General features: G+C 38.0%; 1 protein-coding gene across 1 annotated transcript; it reads right to left on the reverse strand.

Annotated features, from left to right (window-relative positions):
- Positions 1–12,402: 12,402 nt before the first annotated feature.
- Positions 12,403–13,831, reverse strand: LOC139712272 (uncharacterized). Its single transcript, XM_071624111.1, has one exon. The coding sequence runs from the start codon at positions 13,827–13,829 to the stop codon at positions 12,411–12,413; it is 1,419 nt and encodes a 472-aa protein (XP_071480212.1). The 5' UTR covers positions 13,830–13,831; the 3' UTR covers positions 12,403–12,410.
- Between the last annotated feature and the right edge of the window lie 3,409 nt (positions 13,832–17,240).

Genomic DNA, 17,240 nt, shown 5'->3' on the forward strand with positions numbered 1-17,240 from the left:
ATTCTGTCCATAACTAATGCTAACTTTCAAAGCAGTAGCACTATCCTTTCGAAAGTTATTAGAGTTGAAAATGGAGAGTGTGGACAAGGTTTTTCAGAAATGAAAAAGGGATTTTAAAGACACACCTAATAACACTATTCTACCAAAAATGTTCGAGATAAACTGCTGAAAAACACACTTTCCTGCCCGTTTTATGATACCAAATTTTAGCATAATGTAAAAGACGACCCGCTCTTTCAGAAAATATGAAAATGTCAAGTTCAGCTAGGTTGACCCATTTCACTTATTTTCAGTCCTCATGCAAAATCAGTGTGTGCGACTTTATGTTCGTTTTGAGGTGCACTGTCACAAATGATTTTTTAAAAACCAATTTGGTCTCGTTTTTATATCCCTATACTTCTGAATCGAAACTAACCGCTATACAAAGAAGAGCACTGTCTTCCGTATGTCCACAGGTGTTCTGTTGTAAACGCGATGCGCTTAGTCTTTATTCAAGGCAGCGAAGGGAATATCCAAAGGGTTATGATGTCCACAGCTGTCACGCGGTGCGCTTAGTCTTTATCTGGACCAATGTACCGTTATCATATCTAAAGTGCCTCATAAAAGGGATTATCTATACTATTTTTATACTACCCTCTAAACAAATAAATCAATTTTAAACAAAAATAACTCTGTTTATTTACAATATTATTCATTATAATGTATTGTAGTGTACCGGTACATTGTTTTTGCATTATCCATTTTTGTTGGATGAAAATAAAGCGACATCGGCGTGGTGTTAGCGTTTTCACACCAGCGTTTTTGCCGGAAAATGATAAATAATTGCAAAATACGGTAAAATTCAAGAGGAATCTTTTTTTTTTGGTTGTTGTTGTTGTTTTTTTTTTTAGATAAAAGGATATACACTGTATCATAAGCTTTGGATATTCCCTTCGACGTCTAGAATAAAGACTAAGCGCACCGCGTTTACAACAGAATACCTGTAAACATACCATAGAGCTGCATTTTACAGCTCTACGGAACATACAGAAAACAGTACTCCTGTGCTTATTTTTAAGGATGTGCCTCTCTTAATGATTGCGATTGATGTTCAACTATTTCTTTCACGCAAGCTTGAACAGGAAGAAGCTAAAATTCAGGCAAGGAGACGAGTTTTCTTCCATGAGATACAATCATTAAGACAAACATCTATTCCCGAAAGTTGTGTGATTGCTTATGTGCTAAAGAATTGTGTCCATTACATGAATCAGACACTATACAAAACGGTTGAAATCTACTGAAAGTCGAACTTCGGGTTTTTTTTTTTCATGTCCATTTAAAGCGGGGATAGACTAGAAATTTGTTTTTCTATACTGACAGGAGACATTACATTTTTCCAGTACATGCTCCGCATTTAAACAGTCACCATATTTTCGTGGTCAGAATCAGATAATGGACAAATGATAATTATTATAAAAATGAAAATACAAAACTACGAACACGCCATATGTACAAACATTATGAACTTCAATGAATTAAACTTACTTGTGATATTCTGCATAAAAAACAAGTACGCCGATTAAATAATTTAATAGAATTAATAGAACACACAGCAATATCATGCATGGCAGATCAAATCAAGTTCAATTGGTGAGAAAGCTACATGAAGTTAAAAAGTTGACTTCTTTTCGTTTCTCTTTCAATTCATGAAGACAGAATGACATTGTATATCTAATGAAGAGGATTGTCTCTGTTGCGAACGATCGCTATATATAGCACTGTTAGTCTTCTGCGCAAATCCTAATCCCTAAATACTTTAGTTTTTGCTTGATAATGTAATAACCCTGCTTATAACTTTATAAAGGACTCGCAAATTCAAAGTTTCAAAACGTATACTAAAATATTATATTGCACACGGTGTATTTCAAAAAACATTTTGAATGCGTTGTGTGTTAGCATGTTAATAGCATCAATCTGCCTTTTATTTTCCGTAAGTAAAGCGCACAGAAACGTAACCAAACGTTACCAAATACAGTGAAATGCATTGTACGGCGTGGTACTATCATTAGCAGTATATCCCATTCCTTTTTACTTTTATTTGCTAGAAGCAGTCGTCAAGCCATGCGTCATTTTCGTAGCGACATCACTTAGGAATTAGAATGTAAGATAATCGGTACTCATTTATTTTGCGCTACTGACATAGCATTTACATTTTCCAACTTTTATTGACATGCAGTCAGTATTATGTTACTGTATGGTTACGATTACGAATGTTGGTTATGAATTCAAAAGACTGGTTTATTAATCGAACTATAAAGGTAATAGCTGTTTTGAAAGTAGTTCGATGCAAATTCAAAACGCAATCGAAATCATCGTCATAGGGGGAACTGATAGCTCTAGAAAACTTGTTTAGGCTAGTAAAGATTGCCGTATGCAATCTTTGTAGAAAGTTTTGACTTAGGCCATCTTTCGAGTATTTTGAGAAATTATATAAAGAAAATTTTTTGTTTTGATTATGTCAAGAATTAGTTTGAACTATGAGAACAAAAAGGCGCGGTTACCCAAACAATGTCGTAGTTCGAAAAGACATGATGGGTAAAGTGAATTCATGACTTGACTAATCCTTACTGAATTGATGATCACTACTGTAAACCATCAGTTATGTCTTGTAGATGATACCTCTGTAATCGTAGTCAAAATTCTTTTGAGCGATGAGACGAAAACCAACAAACAAAATGCCGTGTATCATCGCTCGAGATTCCAACATTTGGCGTCACCCGACCAACAATAAGTGACGAATCAAATGGAATATTATGTTGTGGGATAGCAGACTGTGTTACGATTCTTAAATGTTTCGAGCAGTTGTTTTAAAAAAAAGAGAAAATGAGGCAAAGTTCAAAAAATTAGAAAAAAGCACGTAAATGCCGGCGATCATGTTTGATAATCAAAGTAAGAGATTACAATCGGCCGTGCGGATGTATTATGATTGCCTTATTTACATGTCTGATTTCTGTAAACTATGTTATATTTAAATTTAAGTTCCCTTCCCTCCTTGATAAAAGTTGTGTTGGGTTTTCGCTATAGGCATATATTAGGAAACGCTGTAAAAACGACAACAAATGCCTACTATACATCAAGAGATGACCTATACATACATGAAACACAAAAAATTGTAAAAGTTCTGATATAATGCAACTGCTTGTTTGTTAGTTAGTTAGTTTGTTTGTTTGTTTGTTTTGAATTACCATGGTCTTTGTTGGGGGAAAGATGAAGAAAAGTAGTAGAGTGTATCACTCTCAAATCCGGATGATTGCGATAAGTGTGTATCCCAGCCCTTTCTATACAGGTAAACGATTTAAGCTTGGTATGCTATTATAAAAGCCTGCATGTGTCACGCAGAAGAACTGATTCCGCGACCACTTTTAACCTTTCATAAAATTCACGTTTTAAGATAGTAACGACAGCTTGTAGGAGATAGAGTAACTTAGCGTCCCTGACTGTGGCTCTGAAGACAAAAGGGGACTGAAAAATTCTTTTACAAATTAGCAGACATAATGCCGATCCTCCAACACTGTTGCTCCATTCCGTCACTGATTCTGCTATCAATGGTGAAGAAAGAATACTGATTGCGTGTTTATCCACCCCTTGATAGCAGGAAGTTTACCTTTCATTGTTTAAGGCTTCGTTGATGCGGGGTTTACTCGGATACAAGGCATGAATAGTGTCGTCCGAGTTCTTTCATTCGAAATTCCTCAGAATACGCAATTCAATGGGCATTAGCGCTGCTACTTCGCAAAGCTGTTAGCCAAATTCTTTGCAGACTTGACCTCTCACATGTCAGCTACACGCAATACACGACAAACAGCTATCATTACAAACATCCTGATTAAAAAACAAAACAAAATGAAGAAGCACACTTTTTTAGCGACACAGCTTTCTGTTCCTTTCACAGATAGGTCCTACCTCTAAAAAATACACAGATGACAAGAGTCAGAATATCCTTAAAAGGGAACACGACCTACATTGTATTTGCGCATTAATAATGTTTATCTTCCGATTTCTCTCCATGCCGTCACGGCCCAAACCATCATAAGAAATAGGGCAATAAGTTTTATTAACCAGGAAAACAATAGTACGCATTACATAGATTTGGCGAATTATCACACGAATTGTCGACTTTATAAAAACGAGAATACATGTAATTGACAACTTATAGGCCTTACTATATCTCCAGAGATGAACTTTAAACAGCAAGTCACATACCAGGGAAAGAAAGTTATGATTATTTGAATGAATTCATTAATGAGGCCAATTAATAACCGTTGTAAAAGTACACACTCGCATAAAGAGGTTTCAAGTTCGATTATTATGATCATTGTATTAGCTCATAGATAAAGTATTATAAATTCTGCGTGATCGTTCGTTGGAATTATTTTTTTTTCAGCGCGATTTGTGCGTCACATCAATCACCACTTCATGAAATGGAGGGCATGTATCAAACGAAACTCGCTGGTCATGCAATCGATAGCCTTGGTCAGCTCACTATTATTGCGTAATTCTAAAGCCCTCGCCGCTTGGCCGCCGACGCCGCCGCGCGCACCATGCTTTGTTTTGTCTTCAATGGGGTCAAGAGCAATGCCTCATTAGCATACACCCTAGAAACGGAGGTGGAGTCTCAATCGGGCAAGAACAATAGGTGCGAAACGCAACAAAAAGGCGAGCGTTCGAAAAAAATGTAACCGAAAAAATTGTCTCAGAAAAACTGTGATTTGGGACACTTGTACTCATTTTTACACGCTGAAATTTTCTGTACAAACAGATAAAACATCAAGGAATCAAAATCCGTATAAAAAAAAATTCCACCCGAGCACTGCTTCCCCTTCATTTGCGGCTCATTACGGGAAAACTCCCCGTGCGACTTATGACTCATTTTGTCGGAGCGCCACACACGTGATGCGCTCCGTTGGAATGAGTCAAAAGTCGCAAAAAATGAGATCGTAGTTATGCCTATATGTGAATTCTACAGACTCTAAGCTTTACACTGATATGTAATACAACTCATTTGGACATCCCTATGGATCATAGAAACGAATATTAACTACGCTTATGATGTCAGTGCATTTTCTAAATAACGGAGAAAATCGCTCTCAAAGTTCGGGCTATGTTCAAGCTAACAACCTGTTTCTTTCACGGGACGAAACAATACAACAGTCCTGCTTAGCGACGGCGTTTACGCTCAATCGCACGCACTACCGTATACGGCGATAGCTTGGATGTGTAAGATAATGACCCAATCGCAGGACAGGTCTATCATTAACTATTCTAACCAATACGGCAGCCCGAATGTAAATTGAAGTGCGTTTGTGTCCGTGCCGCTGCCGCCGCATGAATGAGTCGGTAAGCGTTGTGTGTCGGCTGCGGTGACTTAGTTGCCGCAAGTTTTTAACTCACAAACAATAGGAAACAGTAGAAAGAAAGAAAGGCACGCAATGCGTATTACAACAAGCGTCTTTTAGCGAGGGCCTTGACCGCTTCCATTCTCCTCCCATGTTGTTGTCAATGGAAACTAAAGGAGATGCGTAAAGCAAGTACCAATACCTGTAGTCCATGGGCCAAGAGCCGAAAAATGGGTTGTTGGTACCACTCGAGGTGGCAAAACCTTTTTTGGTGTCATTTTGTTTGTCGGACATAGATACCCTTATCAAGCTATGATAGCATTTCTAAATGAGTAGCTTAGTCATAATAAATGAATTTTTAACCAATTTGGTCTCGTTTTTATATCCCTATACTTCTGAATCGAAACTAACCGCTATACAAAGAAGAGCACTGCCTTCTGTATGTCCACAGGTGTTCTGTTGTAAACGCGGTGCGCTTAGTCTTTATTCAAGGCAGCGAAGGGAATGTCCAAAGGGTTATGATGTCCACAGCTCGGCCGTGATTTGGCAAAACAACGTATCTGCATTCTGGTACTTTCGAGATATTCGCGATTTTAGATTTTGAAGCCTCAGAGTACTAAAATTGCTCCCATTTCTCTCCAGTGGATTAATTTTCCAAGTAACTTTTTTAAAAACATGGCTGTATATCATTCTTCTAGTATCTAGTCAGAATTTAAGTCAAAAAGAGCTTTTTTGTTCAAAATATCAAAGATTTTTTGTAGATACGTTGTTTTGCCAAAACACCCAAACTTCGGACCACGTGCGTGGTTTGGCAAAACAACGCAAGTTGTTCTGCGCACCACGGCATTAGCACGGCAGAACAACGTATCTTACCTCGCACTGAGCAGTAACGAGGCAGAACAACGTATCTGCAGCGTGCAGCGTGCAGCCTCTCTGCGCATCATTCTGCGCAGGGAATGTGATTTGACAAAACAACGTATCTGCATTTTGGTACTCGGCTGTAGCAAGGCAGAACAACGTATCTGCAACGTGCAGCGTGAAGCCTCTCTGCGCATCATCCTGCGCAGGGAATGTGATTTGGCAAAACAACGTCTCCTGCGTTTTGGTACTCGGCAGTTAATCTGCTGCACTGCGCTCTGCATGTGCGGCATGCATAAGACCGGGCGCGGCGGCGGTTCAGTTCAGTCCGAGGCAACGCATCTTCGTTGTGTGACATGGCAAAACAACGTAACTGCAGCAGTTACGTTGTTCTGCCATGTCACACAAAGAAGATTCGTTATTCTGCCAGAAAAACCGGAAGCTCAAATGAGATTCAGGGACAGCAACTGTTTTGGCAGAACAACGTAAGTAAGTTACGTTGTTTTGCCAAATTATTTGGACTTATTTTGAAAAATCGCTGAAATTCAAATGCATTTTTCTAAAAATTGATATCACTTTCAGAGTTGAAATTTTGACAGATGAGAAAAAATGGCGTAATTTATCTAAAAAGCTAAAAACCTGACAAACCACACATTTTCAGATGCGTTGTTTTGCCAAATCACGGCCGCGCTGTCACGCGGTGCGCTTAGTCTTTATATAGAACAATGTACCGTTATCATATCTCAAGTTCCTAATAAAAGGGATTATCTATACTGTTTTTATACCACCCTCTCAACAAATACATCAGTTATAAACAAAAATCATTCTGTTCATTTACAACATTATTAATTATAATGTATTGTAGTGTACCGGTACATTGTTTTTGCATAATCTTTCATTGTTGAATGGAAATAAAGCGACATTGGCATGGTATTAGCGTTTTCACCGTAGCGTTTTCAGCGGAAAATGATAAATAATTGAAAAATACGCTAAAATTCACGAGAAATTGCTTTGTTGTTGTTGTTGTTTTTAGATAAAAGGATATACACTGTATTATAAGCTTTGGATATTCCCTTCGCCGTCTTGAATATTAGACTAAGCGCCGTGGATATCATTACCCTTGGATATTCCCTTCGCTGCCTTGAATAAAGACTAAGCGCACCGCGTTTACAACAGAACACCTGTGAACATACAGAAGACAGTGCTCTTGTTGTTGTTGTTATTTGGATTTATTTGGCGTTTATCATTCCTTAAGGAATATTTACACCAAATCAATATTCATAAAATCACTTTAAAGTTTTCAAATTTTACCCTAAATTATTTTCTTTTTTTTTTTAATAAATGATTCAAAATAATACACAAATATATCAAAATGAAATCTCTCTCACTGGCCTCGGTTCGAGCTGCCCAATCGACGATCGTATTTTCTGGCCAGCCCGGCTCGGTACCTTGAGCAGACTTCTCAGCAAGGAGGGGCCGTGATTGGCTGTCCGCCTGCCTAGGCCACTCCAATACACGAGAGGGGCTCGACCGATGCTCGTGATTAATCGGGAGTATTCAACGCGAATTTTATCACAAATTTACATTAATTAAAAAACAAAACAACGCTAAGATATAAAGCAAACATCTGGGCTGTGTGCAATGTGAAGAATGATTAAATCAAACATATACATGTACTAGTACTTAATATCTAACAAAATTTTGTGTTTAGAGTGAATCTTCTTGTCCTCTGGACATACTGAACGAAAGCACGCATATGTTTTAAGTTAGTACTTCCTACAAACTGCAAAATATGGCGCACATCAGTGATACTAGTATCTATTTCTGCTAATAACATACTTCTTTCTATTATATACTTTGGACATTCACATAAAAAATGGGTGATTGTTTCAAACATTTGTGGACAGTTCGGACAAATTCCATTTTCATGCATATTCAATCTAAACAAATCATAATTTAAAGAAATATTTCCCATTCTCAATTTATGCATAATAGATTGTTCTTTCCAGTTGCCTACCGAACATTGAAAAGTTTTCTTAACTGTTTTTTGTATCAACTTCAGTGGAGATTCTGCTTCTTCCCATCGTTTCTGCCATTTTCCCATAAAATACTCTCTAAGCAAATGTTTACATTCTGCCATATTCAGACCATTTTCAATATCAATAACATTTCGACGTAAAGCAGCTTTTGCCTCTCTGTCCGCAACCTCATTTCCATTAATTCCACAATGACTGTGTATCCATTCAAAATTTACATTTATTCCTCTATATTTCAATTCCGTACATCTTATAACAATTTCACTTACAAAACATTCCGGTTTATTTGAATTAATAGCCTGTAAAGCACTTAATGAATCACAAAAAATTACCACTCCAGCATACAGATTTGAGACTTGTTCTAACCAGATCAGAGACATAATAATGGCAATCAGTTCCGCTCTGTACACACACGTAGAGTCTTGTATGCGTTTTCCTTGTGCATACTTCCAATGAGAAACATAAAAAGCTGCGGACACTTTGCAAGTTTTAGGGCACTTTGAGCCATCGGTGTATATATGAACATAATTTTGCCATTTCCTGTCTATCAATTCAAGAGCGATTTGCTGCTGATGTAGAACATGATCACACTTGGACAGCATCATGTCTGAACTTAACTCCGTGGACACTGCTGGCATCTGCCAGTGCCAAAACGGTAGTTGAAAAGGTTGTACTTTTTCCATATATTGGGGAAACAATAGGTCTTCACATTTCATGATTCTTTCATCAAAAGGGGTGTGGGGATTTCCACTTTCGTAGAAATTAAATTGCCAGCATTTTTTGATATCCCGTATTAAGGGATGGTTCGGAACAGTGTCAATATGCTTACGGAATTGGGCAGTGAACATTTGTCTTCTTAGATCTAGTGGTAATTCACCTGATTCTACTTGCAGGGTTGTCAGGGAGGTGCCTATACTAGCTCCAAGGCAGATTTTTAGAGCTTGATACTGTACTGAATTGAGAATATTTTTTACATACGATGATGCTGAATCATATGCTTCACAAGCATAATCCATCAAAGAACGAATTATTGCTCTATATACAGACAATAAATCACTTGAGCCTCTAATCCATCTCACATGACTTAAACTCTTCAAAATATTGATTTTTCGTTTGCATCTGGATGCCACTTCTTGTATATGGGCTCTCCAATTTAACCTCTTATCGAAAATAACTCCTAAATATTTATGTTCATCCTTTGTCGTTAAAATTTCTCGCCCTATCTTGAGGGATAAAATAGCCTCCTTAGGCGTGTGAGAGAACAGCATAGGTGTGGTTTTTGTGTGAGAGATTTTAGGTCCCCATGATGAAAACCACCCATCCAAGGTGTTCAAATGTTGTTCTAGAGCGGTACTCATTATCTTAATGTCCTTTCCCGACTGCCAGACTACACAATCATCAGCATACAGCAGAGTGTGAATGTCGGTCCTGAGCGGAATGTCAGACATCATGACATTGAATAACAATGGGCTCAATGTGCTCCCTTGCGGAAGCCCATTCGGTAGTTTCATTGTTTGGGATAATTCATGTCCCACACGAACTTGAAAAGTACGATTCAATAAGAATGCTCTTAGAAATAAGTTCATATTTCCACATACACCAAGTTTCGATAACTTTATAAGAAGAGTTTTATTCAAGACAGAATCAAATGCTTTCTCTAAGTCAATAAAAACTGCCAGGGTCTTGGCGTTCACTTTCAGATGTTTCTGAATTTCATTTTCCAGATGAACTATGTTATCCACACACGTTCGGTTTTTCCGAAAACCTTGTTGTACTAGGATCAAAATATTATGCTTTTCTATGTACATACTCAAACGTTCTTTCACCATCCCTTCCATGATTTTCATAAAACATGAGATGAGAGCTATCGGTCGATATGATGTTAGTTTATCTGAAACTTTGTTTGGTTTTAGAATGGGTATCAATATGGAGTGCAGCAGGGACTCAGGTATGTCGCCTGTTACCCATATCTTGTTATATATTCGTAACAGTACTGATTTTGATGATTCAGGTAAATGCTGATATACATCGTATCCTACCCTGTCTTCTCCTGGGGTAGACCTTTTCCTGGATTTTAGATACATGTCCAACTCCGTCATATGAAAAGATCCATTTTGGACGGACAACATTGAAGTATTTTCAGAATATTTCACTTCTTCAAACTCTGCATTTATGTCATCAGATGTTTCTTCCTGTCCACATGATCTATAATATTCTCCCAAATAATCTGCTTTCTTCCTATCTTCCACGATGGGAAGGCCATTCACCTTTAAAGTTGGGATGGTGGGTATACCTGTGGAAGGGGTTCCGTTGAGGTTTTTTACCGTTTTCCAGATCTGAGATACTAAAGTGAAACGATTAAGGCTGAGTTGAAAAGATAACCAATAATTTCTTTTTGCTTGTCTTATAGTTCTCTGAGCGTGAGACTTTTTCAAATGATAGTCTTCTTGCAATTTCTTAGTCCAATGTTTAGATAACTTATTTCTAATTCTGTTACGCTCCTTTATGATTGTGGAGCACTCTTTTGTCCACCATGGAACTGGTTTCCGTTTGCCCTTTGATTTGATTGGACTTACGTCTTCTAAGATTTGTGTCAAACATCGCATGAATTTACTATGCAAGTCTGATGTGGACATTTCAAAACTTCCGAAACACGTTTCATTTAATTTTTCCTCACACTTTTTCTGAAATGTGCGCCAATTTATATTTTTCGTTGGCCATTTTCTTCCCACTTCATTTTGTTCAGTGCGGGATTTCAGTGTACTTCCTAAAAATAACTTTGTACCAATTATAACATGGTCACTCCTGTGTTCCACTGGCATGACTTCCCAGATGCATTTGGTAGCCATTTCAGGTGACACAATAGTCAAATCCAAACATGACATTTTTCCTGAGGACGGGTCCTTTCTAGTACCCGATCCGTCATTTAAAACAACCAAATTTGTATTTAACAAAAACTCTTCAATTATTCTTCCATTAATATCTGTTTTTACACTGCCCCATAAAGTGTTGTGGGAGTTAAAGTCCCCAACAATAATTACTTTCTTGGGGTTTGTTACGTACGTCATTAATGCATTCATGGTTTCCATGCTGATCTTTTTGCATGGGTTATAGTAGTTAACTATCGAGATTTCTGAATTTTCTATATGTGACCGTGCACCTCAAAACGAACATAAAGTCGCACACACTGATTTTGCGTGAGGACTGAAAATAAGTGAAATGGATCAACCCAGCCGAACTTGACTTTTTCATACTTTCTGAAAGAGCGGGTCTTCTTTTACGTTATGCTAAAATTTGGTATCATAAAACGGGCAGGAAAGTGTGTTTTTCAGCAATTCATATCGAACACTTTTGACAGAATAGTGTGATTAGGTGTGTCTTTAGAATCCCTTTTTCATTTCTGAAAAACCTTGTCCACACTCTTCACTTTCAACTCTAATAACTTTTGAAGGGATTGTGCTACTGCTTTGAAAGTTTGCATTAATTATGAACAGAATGTGTTAATGAGGCATGCTCAATTTCAGTTTAATCTGATAATCCCTTCATTGTTGTTACTCTGGTGGTTTACTTCCTGTTTTTTTGTCCCATTCATCGCACAGCCAGCACGGTTTGGTAAAGATTAAGCGCTTGAATAGACACTGTACTTTAGAGCCTCTTTTCTCAGTTCACACTTTTCCTGAGTTTGTGCTTTCTTTCCAATAGTTAGATAGGTTAGGAGAGTCCATTTGATTTGAGTTATACATCATTTTAAAGCTTAAAGTCTACTCTTTCAGAATATGGTCTTAACTGAAAATTCATGTCTGGCGACTTTTTGTTTGTTTTGAGGTGCAGGGTCACATATACAGCTTGATCGTCTGCATTTCTACATCATTTTAATCTGTCAAATAATCAAAATATATTGAGTTATGTATATAAAAAGCAACGCCTCCTCCACACTGGTTTATACGATTTTTCGAAAGGCATGTATAATTCGGAATTTGAAAAGACTGGTTTTGTGCAAACCATGTTTCTTGTACACATATGACGTGGACTGTTTCATGACATTCAGACTCTAAAAATGCTATTAAATCCCCTCCATGTGAGTGCATTCCCTGTGCATTCCATTGGAGGATGAATAAACTAGTTATCACACAATGTGCCTTCAGAGAGATGGTAAGAATTGCTGAGCTATGGTTGTTATTATGGTGCGCAATTCTGATTCCGACTTATCTTTAATAAAAGTCTGAATCACCTGAATCATGAAACCGATTATATCTTCGCTTGATGCTGACATGAAAAAATTTGAGTGCCATTCGGTGGGTTCCTCGTTCTTTCGTACTGAGTGGTGGGCTTCTGGCTCAGGCTGTCTAGGGATGGTTGTGTCCTTTGCCTGTTGTATGCCGGCGCCACGGTTTTGTTCAGTTACATCAACCTGCTTATTCTGGTTGGGAGGAACAGGTGCACTTGTCGATTTGTTTACCTCGTTCTTCTTTGTGACTGTTTGTGTCGTATTACGACGACTATCTTTACCTAATTGATTTGGTTGGCTGTGTGTAATTTGGGTCTTTTCTTCTTTTTCCTGCCACTGACGGGCAGCTTGGGCGTAGGAAAAGGTATTCACTACTTTGATTTTCTGAATTTCCTGAGCCTTTTTAGCCATTTTACAACCATTGTATGCCGCGGAATGTTTTCCGCCACAATTCACACATTTTGGGTCGTCTTTCTGTTGGCACTGGTCGAATGTATGCATCTCCCCACATCTGACGCATCTTTGTTTAGCTCGGCAGTTTTTGATAGTGTGGCCGAATCTCTGACAATGAAAGCATCTGACCACGGGGGGAATGTACTGCTTCACGGAAAATTTTTGGAAACAAAGGGTTACTTCTTCTGGTAATTCTGCCTTTTCGAATGCTAGAATGACACTGCGCGTCGGGGTGGGTGCTTCTTTGTCACTCTTTTCTTCTTTGCTTTGATTCTGTTTCTTATGATTTCGCATGATTCGCTTTGCATGCGATACCTTCTGTTTCTTTAATTCCGTTTGTATCTCAATATCCGACATTTCTATCGGCACCCCAGAAATGACACCCTTCACGTTGAGTCCCTCCTCCCGAGCTTTCACATGTACATTGCCAATTGACTGACTTTCCAGAAGTTTTTGACGTTGCTTTTGGTTTGTACACTTTACCATAATGCCATCTTTGGTTGGCTTGAGAAACTCTGGGGGTGAACCACAACATTTCTGAATGTCACGAGCAACCGTTATTAGGTTGATGTTCTTCAATGATTTGCGTGTGTCAATCGGTGAAATGTACACCTTCAAGTCGGGAGGTTTGGACCTAGGGGTGCCAAATGTAGAATTTTCATGTTCTCCGTCTGATGAAGATTCTACCCTAGTTGATAGTTCTTCAATATCTACACTTTCTTCACGCACCTTGCGCTTTTTTCTTTGAGCCTGTTTCTTAGGCTTAACTACACGAAAGTCCAGATCAACTGAGGTTTCTTCCTCCATGCCCTCTGTGGTGCCCGCATCAGAATCCTGGTGGGAGTCCAAGGGGGCAGAGGAGGCCGTATAGGCGGCCATATCGGTGCCCCCTTACCTCAGAAGGCGGGAAATTGAAATTCAGCCCTCACCCTCGGGTTACTGGTGCAAGTGTGCAAAGAACAACAAAATAGCCCAGAGTTTGCTTACCTTAACGTAAACTGCCTTTTCGAAGCTCCGTGTTTCTGCTCTACTATGTGACCGAATTCCGAAATATATATCCGAACAATTTAAGTAAATTTCAGAAATATTCTCCACTTCTCTCCACTCCACTCCGCGCGCGAACGGCTGCCTTTTTGTTATCTCGTAATTTATCGCCGTAAAGTTTAATGTTTAATGTTAAAGTTTAAAGTTTAAGTTCTTTGTATAGCGGTTGGTCTCGATTCAGAAGTAGAGGGATATAACAACGAGACCAAATTGGTTTAAAATTCATTTACTATGACTAAGCTACTCATTTGGAAATGCTATCATAGCTTGATAGGCGTATCTATGCCCGACAAACAAAATGACACCAAAAAGGTATTGCCACCTCAGATGGTACCAATATCTGGCCTGGCCCATGGACTACTAGAGTGAATAGAACCTGAGAACCCATTACACAGGCGGGGATTCAAAAGACAGCATCAGTAGAGAAAGTTAATGAAGTTAATTAACGATAGTCGTCTTTTCAGATCGTGTTCTTTGCGTGTACTAAAACCCCTCTAATAATGCACATGGTCGTGATGTTGCAGAGCATCAACGACTGCTTTCGTGCCTGCTCTGCTGCAGCTGTATACAGCCGTAACATTCTGAATTCCCGCCATATTAGGCACATTGTCCCTTATAGGCGTTGCGTCCACATTATTTATCGCTTTTATCGCGCTTGCCAAAGCTGCACATAATTTATATTATACGTATCAGAAGCAAATGTTGATGTATAGGCCTGACAGCTTCATGTTGTTTTTTATAATTATGATTGTATCATATTAATTTAAAATTATAGTGCTTCTTATTCTCGGTCACTTTGTGATACCATAGCATATAAAGAACCATTAACTTGTAGCTTAAACCTATTTTCATTTTTATTTTATTTTTATTTTTTTTTACAGAACACGACATTTACAGTTGCAATCTTTCTGCATTTAAGAAGTTGAGTATAGACCGATAGTCATATTATTTACAATTATATTCGGAATTAATACTTTAAAGGCCGTCGTCGTTTCGTTTTGTATTCACAAATCGTATACTAAAATAAGTGATTGCTTGATTACTTTCGGGTAAAGGAACCACCGGAAAAGAACGCATTTATCTGTTTATTTTTTTTTTCTTAACGAACCTAAGCTAATAGCGAACCATATAAATTGTGTGATCTATGAACCTTCAGAATAATCAATAACCCCCCCCCCCCCCCCCAACAAAAGGAAGGATTTCATTGTCATACGTTGTCAATAGTGATAACAGGCCAGTTTTTATTTCGTAGTGCGTCTCAGTACTCCTGTGTTTATTTTTAAGGATGTGGCTTCTCTTTATGATTGCGATTGATGTTCAACTATTTCTTTCCCGCAAGCTTGAAAAAGAAGAAGCTAAAATTCAGGCAAGGAGACGAGTTTTCTTCCGTAAGATACAATCACTAAGACATACATTTATTCCCAAAAGTTGTGTGATTGCTTATGCGCTAAAGAATTTTGCCCATTACATGTATCAGGCACTAAACAAAACGGTTGAAATCTGCTGAAAATTGAACTTCGTTTTCTTTCTTCTTCTTTTTTGTGTGTGTAATTTCATTTCCATTCCAAGCGGGGATAGACGACTAGAAATTAGTTTGTCTATACTGGTGGGAGACATTAGTGTTCCAGTACATACTCCGCATTTAAACAGTTGTCATATTTTCGTAGTCATAATCAGATAATGGACACGTGATATATTATAAAAATGAAAATACAAAACAACGAACACGTCATATGTACAAACATTATTAGCTTCAATGAATTATACTTACCTGAAATATTCTGCATAAAAAAAAAACACGCGTGCCAATTAAACAATATCAAATTAAACAATATCATAGAATTAATAGAACACACAGCGATATCATGCACGGCAGATCAAATCAAGTTCAGTTGGTGAGAAAGCTAATTGAAGTTATAAAGTTGACTTATTTACGTTTTCCTTTCTATTTATGAAAACAGAATTTCATTGTATATCTATTGAAGCGGATTGTCTCTGTTGCAAACTATTGCCAAAGATAGCATTGTTAATCTTCTGAGCAAATCCGAATCCTTTAAGTACTGTAATTATTGCTTGATAATGTATAATAACCCATATAACTTTATAAAGGACTCGCAAATTAAAAGTTTCAAACCGAATACTAAAAAATTACATTGTACACGGTCTATTTCAAAAAATCACTTGTATGCGTTGGGTTAGCATTTAATAGCATCAATCTGCCTTTCATCTTCCGTACGTAAAGCGCACAAAAACGTAACCGACATTACCAAATACAGTGGAATGCCTTGTACGGCGTGATATTATCATTAGAAGTATATCCCATTCCTTTTATTTTTCTTTGCTTGAAGCAGTAGTCAAACCATGTGTCATTTTCGAAGCGACATCACTTGGGAATGAGAATGTATGAAGATGATCGTTACTCGTGTATTTCGCGCTATTATTATAGCATTTGCATTTTCCAACGGTTATTGACAGTATTTTGTTACTGTATGCTTACGATTACGAATGTCGGTTATCAATTCAAAAGAATAGTTCATCAATCGAACTATAAAGGTAATAGTTGTGTTGAAAGTAGTTCGGTACAAGTTCAAAACGCAATCGAAGTCATCGTCACAGGGTGAACTAATAGCTCTAAAAAACTTGTTTAGGCCGTAAAGATTGCCGTATGCAATCTTTGTAGAAAGTTTTGACTGAGGCCATCTTTTGAGTACATATTGTGAGAAATTATATGAAGATTTTTTTTTTCAAATTATGTCAAGAATTAGTTTGATTTTGACTATGAGAAAAAAAAGGCGCGGTTACCTCAATCATGTCGTAGTTCGATTAGGCATGATGGGTAAAGTGAATTCATGACTTGTTGAGAGAGAGAGAGAAGAGAGAGAGAGAGAGAGAGGCCAAGCAAGAGGCAATAGGCTACTTGTACATAATGCCCACCGACAGACACAAGCACAGTATATCACAGCTAGTAGACGCTTATAACTGACCATGTCAGTTACGCTGGGGTCGCTCATAACACACAAAGGGCCTCCATGGAACACGTCAACTTCTATGTGGTACAGTACAATATTTTCGCGATTTCGTGCCGAGTAAAGGAATGATATCCTTATGATTTCAGCTGGCTCGCGCTGCTGACCCATCTAATCATCACGTTACACCTTAGGTATATTCTTATAGCTGGATAATAATTTTGCTTTTATATGGTATGCGTTCGTTAGTGCCCTACAATGAAAAAGAAGACTCTTAGGG

Source organism: Diadema antillarum, unplaced genomic scaffold, assembly GCF_040938485.1.
Source record: "Diadema antillarum isolate AM-2024a unplaced genomic scaffold, OU_Dant_1.0 seq00001782_RagTag, whole genome shotgun sequence".
Classification (NCBI taxonomy): domain Eukaryota; kingdom Metazoa; phylum Echinodermata; class Echinoidea; order Diadematoida; family Diadematidae; genus Diadema; species Diadema antillarum.

Coding starts and splice junctions, on each gene's coding strand:
- LOC139712272 (XM_071624111.1), bottom strand. CDS start 13,829: ATGGCCGCCTATACGGCCTCCTCTGCCCCCTTGGACTCCCACCAGGAT.